Here is a 7255-nt window from a genome sequence, read left to right as displayed (position 1 = left end):
AATTGTACTTTTAAAATTGATCCGTGTAGTTAGATACTTACCTAGGATTTGTGTAGATTAAAAAAATGTCTTATGGTACATTTCTATCAATATTGTCATCACAGATGTAACTTTATTTATTTTTATTGTGTGTAATATCATACATATTACGTCAACATGATGCTTTCAGGATAGCTTCCAAACAGTTTGGTACACGTATGCGTCATTGGGACAGAACCCAACAAAAACTTATCTATATACTTATTTTCTTGATACATTTTAATATCTAGTCACATATGGGAGTTGTTGCTATAACGGCATGTACTCCATACATTAAAAATATTAGATTATTCAACGTTTTTTAAATTGTTGCTGAGTTTTATTTTGTCCATATTTTTATATTCTTATAAACATAATTCAAACGTTTTTATTAGTGGTTTAAAACAATTCGTATTGGATTTTAATTTTTTAGACAGCACAAAAATTAATTATTTGGGCACATTTGACGATCAACTTTTAAATAATCAATCATTAGAAGATGCAATTTTTGTTCTGAAAAGTCAAAAAAAAAATCATTTATTTAAAGAATTTGTGACACTGTTTTTAAAATTGTATCTAAATGTGTCAATAGAAATATATATATTGGATAGAAATCTCGGAGAGAAAAAACACGTTTTTTCAGCCTAGAACTATCCCTATGCAATATGATGAGTGGACCTCTACCATGTAATTCAAGCAGGGGTTAAAACTCTAAAATTTTTTGACGTATCTATATATTTTCTATATACACTTAAACGTACTGTTTTATACATTAAACGCGGGAGTCCCACCTGTTTTTTTGTATCAGGCTATAGCGCTTTTCCCGTGAGACCGTACTTACTTACCATAAAAAGCATGTGACCACGAGGAAAACGCGTGTCAAAAAAATCGAGCGTAACTTCCGCATGTAATAATACATGGAGCAAGTTCACGAAAAAAGTGCGTGCGCAACGAACATTGAACGTGTGAATCCCCTTATCCTCTATAAATCGAAACAAACGGTAAGGTCACACGTATTGTGCATAGATAATACAGCGTATTTTTTCTCCTCGAACATAAAAACAAAATTAAATATTATTTTTAGAAAATTGAATACTATGAACGCCGACTAAAAATACTTACAAAAATATTTCCAAGTGTACCTTTACATTTACTGTCTGTTACACATAAAAGTCGACCAAAAATCGCCTAGACTTTCAAAATAGTATGTTGAAATTTTACTATTATCCTGCCTTTATTTGTGATGCTTTAGTATTGTTTTACTTTAAATGTAACATCAACAATCGTGTTTGGGTATGGTGTTCAATTCGAACGTGGTGGCAAGCTGATTAACTTTTAGCGATCATTTCTTGATGGTAATATACTTTTTAACTCCAACCTAACCCAATGAAAATGACGAAGTTAAATTGAGATCACGCATCATACATTTTACTTCTAGACATCTGATGGCCATCCGATTGGCCAGGAAACGACACATTTAATCATCGCAATGACCCCACTTCGTACTAGTTCTCCCTGTACATTAAATAACGTAGTCGAAGTCAACGCACCAATTTTCCACACACCTGATAATTAAATTAAAAATCTTCAAAATTGCGTAAAGCTCACCTAACTCGTTTAAACTTCTCTTAATTATATTCGACGATAAGTGTGTAATCGAGACGGGGGGAAGGGGGGGGAGAAATTCCACATTCTCCGGCACGTCAATTCGGTTCGCGAATCGATAAGCAATGCTTATTCACAGTGCAAACAATAAGCACGATCGGCAGTCAACGGAGGCTGGCTGGTGAGCTTGCAACAAAGCTCCGACTTGACGGCAAACTCTCTTCCATATACCATGGCCAGAAATCGTGTTAGACACGTGCGCCACGCCTCGTATGTGCTCAAGGTACGATTCAGTGTTTACCGATGCTATACAATTACATTGTCATGGATTATAGAAACAACTGTAATCGGCAAAAAGGCGTGTACCGATGTATATATGTATGTCTCGGTAATCCAAGCGAGCGCCTCTGTGGTATTTGTATTATATACATACGTAGCGCGCAAGCCGATTGGTTGCCGATCTGGGAGTCGTCGTCGTGCACATATAATATTATCACACACAGCACGTGATTGCGAGGGCCCGCACGTTTCATCAGATACTCGTGTACGCGTGCAGATCACTGGCCTGAGCTTTTGTCTCTGTAAAAGGGGGGAGGGAATAAGGGGAGACGCTTCGTGGACGCGTGATCGCGCGATTGTCGGTGTATATACTTGATCGCTCTTTAGTCGCGGCGTGAGATAGCGATCGGCTGGCAAAACTGTTGCTGATAATCGGGTGTGCTCACGTGCGATTTATTGGTAGAGCGCGTGGGGCGAGCTCCCATATTATGGTCGTTGAGCCGAAAATTCGGGAAAGATCGGCAAAGAAATCGGTTTTCACAAGATTGTTGGGACTGGCGATCTTACAGTATACGCAACTGCAATTAATCGTTAATTAATTGTATGGAGTTATCATCTCCACACGAGTACTTCTCAGTGGTTCGGTCGTGAGATGATTAATGATGCGTTGGATTTTTTTTTTATTTGCGGGAAAAAAATGACTTTATCGCCTGGTTATCTATCGAGACGATGCATACGATCGCACATTATGTATATTTTTAGAGTCTGTTCTTTTATACTCGCGTGAACTTCAAATGGCATTTTATGGGTACTTTGTGTTTGTTTGCGCAACTGTACCATACTTACAATAGCCGTCTTTTATCACGAAGTGAGATAGAATCCAAATTTATTGATTGTTCGTGCTATATCAGCTTTCATTACGAAATCAAAGTTTCAATTGAAAATTACTACATCTTCTATGTATACCTAAGAGATTTACAAAAATTTTTTGTCAACGTAAATCTGACAATTTTCTGTAATTGAAAAGTATAATATATAATTTATTAAATAATGCCTCAGCTTACTTTTTGCGTGTGCTTTAAATAATTCACGCTGATACATAAATCTTAAAGATAGTTAAAAAAAAGAAAAAAATTGTGTTACTATCTATTATTTGAATCCTTTTTTCAAAGCAGTCATTGTATCAACAATTTTTTAATTGTCATTACCATAACGAGTACTTCAAGACCTTAGCTTCTTAAAGTAATATGTTAACTCTTAAAATGACAATTGGATTCAGGAGTATAAATAAATCAAATAGTATACATTTCCAGATAATTATAATAATGCAGAACTTATTTTATATTTGCTAATTGATATTTAAAATAATGTTTCCCATTGAATCATTTGATGTATTTAAATCTAGTAATACAAATTATTTAATTATCTTACATTATGAAGTTTTAATTATTTGAAATATTGGTTTTATAAACTAAATTTTTTTTAATTTGTTTTCAAATTCTCCCACTGTTCGTGAGTCTCATCCAATGACAGAACAAATACAAAGGCTTTAGTATACAAAGATAGGATTTTACTTTATTTTATGAATCAACAGTACAATGGCGCAGTCACAAATGTAGTTAGTTATTTTGTCTTGAGTCAGTGACATCACAAATACAAGGGTGTAAAGCTCCATTTGTTATTTTTTCTGTTCAAGATCGAATTCGTACAATATATTTTTATTAATAAGTTTTATCGACACGCACATAGATTTAATTTAATTTTAATGCATTAAACCGTGAAGTGTGAGTTTATTTAAATTTTTAAATATCTCAATCGTCAAAACACGTCTGTATTGATCCATATAGCAACGCCACCGCAACACAAACTCCCGAAGTTCCACGAAGCGATAGATAACTCGGAGGATCCGAAGCAGATCCTGATCGTGTAGCATCTGGTGGTAAGCAAGAGCTCGCAACGTTGACAACTCACGACTGGCGACGTCAGCCAGGGTGCGGGTCTATGCATATTTTGAACGTCTAATCTTAAAAATACATACATGATAAAAATAGATCATCTCAAATTAATGTTAAAAAACTTTTGTCACTAAGTAATATTGAATTATGTCGGTAAATAATAATGAAAATTAATTAAAAATAAGATAAACAATAATAGTAACAACTGTTAATACGTAATGTTTAATTTTAGACCCATGATTACAAAACGCGCTATAAAATTAATTAAATTTTGCGTTTTTTAGTCAAAATTCATCTTTATATATTTTTCAATATTATGCTAGTTATGTTAAACACGCTTCTCCCGATCTAGTTTTGTAGAAATTTCTTTTTCCCAACACATTTAAACTCAAATGTTAAAATATAAGTAATTGTATTAGTTGGAGATTTTTTTTTTTAATATCATCTCAATTAAAGCTTTCCAATGTTACTTTGAGACGACACTTTTTTGAAAAACAATTATTAATTGTGAAATTTCTAAACTTATAAGCTAATTGTTAAATAAAATCATTGCCCACGAAAAAATTTAGTTTAAATATGATCAGTAAACGATAAATTTACAACTATTTACAAAAAAAACTATATTCAAAGCCGACATTTTTGACATATTTTCAATGTCCTTACAATATTTATCATATTCGCTTTGAAAGTGCTTTAAAGTTGGAAAAAAAAAATTTATTGTTAATATTAAAACCTGTGGTGCCAGCATGGGTAAAATAAGTCATCATTTTAAGGCGTTAATAATAAATAAACGACACCGAATGATTCCTTTTTTTTTACTTTCTAATGCAGAGTTATCCCCTTTTCCAACGTAAATCTATCTTGTTCCGCCTATGCAGCTAAATAAAAAAATATGAGGCAGCAAATCAGGCCCTTATCTTGGCCCTATTTGCGATTGTCCAACCAACCTTCCCTGAAATCAGATTCGCCGCGAGACCCAACCTAGAATTGCTATCCTCCTCAAAGTGGTATATTTAAAACACCTCTTATTTTTATAAAGACTGATTTAACGTATACATGTAATAATGTGAATCTTACTGACACCGTGGTTGTGTTCTGGAACTCCTGACAGTCCTGACGTGAGCATTGAAAGAATAAAACCACCCCAAAATTCCGGATTTTGCCCTATCGATGCCATTCGTGTTATATATAGCGCGCAAATACATATGTATCTACATAGAGTAAAATATCTATAGTTTCGTCGCTATACCATAGCAATTCTGCACGTACTGTAGATTTCACGCAAGGTTTAAACCGTTCGCGGCGCGGCGCGCAGGCAGTCCGCGTTTCTGCGAGAGAGCATAAAGGATAGAGCGAGAGCTTCGGAGCAGTTGGAGCACTTTTGGAGCTCTCGGAGCAACAACATATATACATGCATATACATGTAGACGCAGACGCGAGCTGCTCTCTGCAGGCGAGGAACCGCCAGCTAGCTTGGTGTACACAGTCTGCCCGAGGGACGCGAGTGGCTTGGACGCTTCGTGTTAGCGAGGCTCCTCTTTTTACCCCCTCATCTCATCCCCTTGCGTCGCATACACGTTATAACTGCTCCCGCTCTCTTTCTCTCCGGCTCTGCACGGCGTGTTTGTTTTATCGTGTGCTCGTGCTGATATATTGTGATGCTCTATCGTTTTTACGCTCTTTTCAGAGTGTTCATGTAAGTGATTGTTCATTGAGTGTGCCGGCAAAAGAGTTATTCAACCCGAGTAACATTGATGACGAGGACAACGACTGTAGGACGATGGGAAAACAACAAAGTTAAACAAATTTCGGAGTCGCGAAAATGGCGAGAGTGGCCCGCCACGAGCCTGCGCTGAGATGTACATGTGAGTGAGTGATGCTGTGCTGCAGCACATGAGAACAAATTCACCGATTCGTTACTGAATATTCAAAGTGCTTAAGAAAAGAAATCCTGGACAGGCTCGTTCGTTTTCTTATGGTTTATTCTTTTTTTTTTTTTTTTTTTTTTTTTTTTTTCTTGTGTTTAAAAGGCGCAACGTGTGCATAGCAGAAGGATCGGTGGGCTGCATCCACGCCGCTGTATAGTTTTCGCGCGCGGTCTCTTGGTGGGTAAAATTACACCGACGCAGCTGTGGTAGGATATATTGTGTACACACCATATTTGTATGTACACTCGGTTGATTGTTGTTACGAGGAGAGCAGCGAAGAAACAGAGCGGCTAGTCATCGCTGGGTCTCAGGTATAGCGTAATCCGGAGCTGCAGCATCACACAACAGCCCGCAGCGAGAGCGGTATATATTTATGTTCGCATCACGTGCGGCAGTGGAACACTGGAGTAGCAGCCTCATTTTAATTCAATCCAACCGTCTCCATTACGTCCGTCAGCCTCCACTTTTTCTCGCGACTTGGAATCTCCGCATCTAATGTCCTTGCAGGGGTTTCACACATTCCACCTTTCTTTCATTTTTTTATTTTTATTTTTTATTCTTTTGGCAAACCGACATTCGACATAGTACACGCAATACACAAGTGCCATGCATTTGGTAACGTTTGATTGATGATTGATAAGGAAGAGTCGGAGAGATAAAGAAGAAGAAGAAGAAGAAGAAAAAAAGGAAGAGGGTCGTGTTGTGCGTTGTGCTAAAGTATGAGTGCTGTGGTGCAAAACGACATGGTGCAGCAGGTAGCCGGCATCAAACTGCAGGAGCAACAGCAGCAGCAGCAGAGCGACGTTATAGCCGGTACGAAGCACCAACTGGGGCATAATCCTCAGGAACAACAGCAGAGTGGTACAAGTGTCGAGCCCACGGAGCATCATCATCATCATCATCATCATCATCAGGCACAGCAGCAGCAGAACCTGAGCGCGATGCTCGCGGAGAAGGACCGATTGATCAGCCGGCAGTACGTGGAGATCGAGCAACTCCAGCGGGAGCTCGCCGAGGTCATAGGCGAACGGGACGCTCTGATGTGCGAGGTCTCGCAGTTCAAGTTCGAGCTCGAGATGGCCGACCTCAAGCGACTCCACGACGACAGGTAAGCAGCCATCTGACTGAAAAATTCATGCAAACTATGATGTTGCAATAGGTATTGCTGTTGTTTTTCCGTTTGCCGTTGATCCTTTAGATTTTTTTTCAACGTGTTTTCTTACCCCCTTATTATTTTTTGACATCACGCCAAGTTTTATGGTAATTTTTCGGCGTTTATGTAATTTTGTACCCCACTATGCGTTTACATGCAAGTGCGTCAGACAGTATCGGGCCCACAACACCTGATGGGCGAGCGCGATTGTGCTGTTATCGTCATCGAGGGCACCCGGCCGTGAACGGTCTGTTTGTTTTTCTTTAACGCTGCGTACGATTATTTTTTGGCATGAGCTCTCAACGCCTGTGCACTTC

The 7255-nt window shown here is 37.9% G+C and overlaps 1 protein-coding gene across 2 annotated transcripts in view; it reads left to right on the top strand.

The window, feature by feature from the left end:
• The first annotated feature begins 5888 nt into the window (after window positions 1-5888).
• siz (Brefeldin-resistant Arf-GEF family protein schizo) overlaps window positions 5889-7255 on the top strand; it is a 113461-nt gene continuing 112094 nt past the window's right edge. For both annotated transcript variants that reach the window (XM_014361666.2, XM_014361661.2), the window contains exon 1: window positions 5889-6893. In XM_014361666.2, the coding sequence (XP_014217152.2) occupies window positions 6505-6893 (389 nt within the window). In that variant the 5' untranslated portion in view covers window positions 5889-6504. The remainder of the gene's footprint in view (window positions 6894-7255) is intronic.

The sequence above is a fragment of the Copidosoma floridanum genome, unplaced genomic scaffold (assembly GCF_036245765.1).
Source record: "Copidosoma floridanum isolate Cflo_tuat_1 unplaced genomic scaffold, Cflo_Japanese_pri ptg000009l, whole genome shotgun sequence".
NCBI classification, from domain to species: Eukaryota; Metazoa; Arthropoda; class Insecta; order Hymenoptera; family Encyrtidae; genus Copidosoma; species Copidosoma floridanum.
Note: the sequence above shows the minus strand (reverse complement) of the source record. Positions and strands in the feature narration are given on the sequence as shown.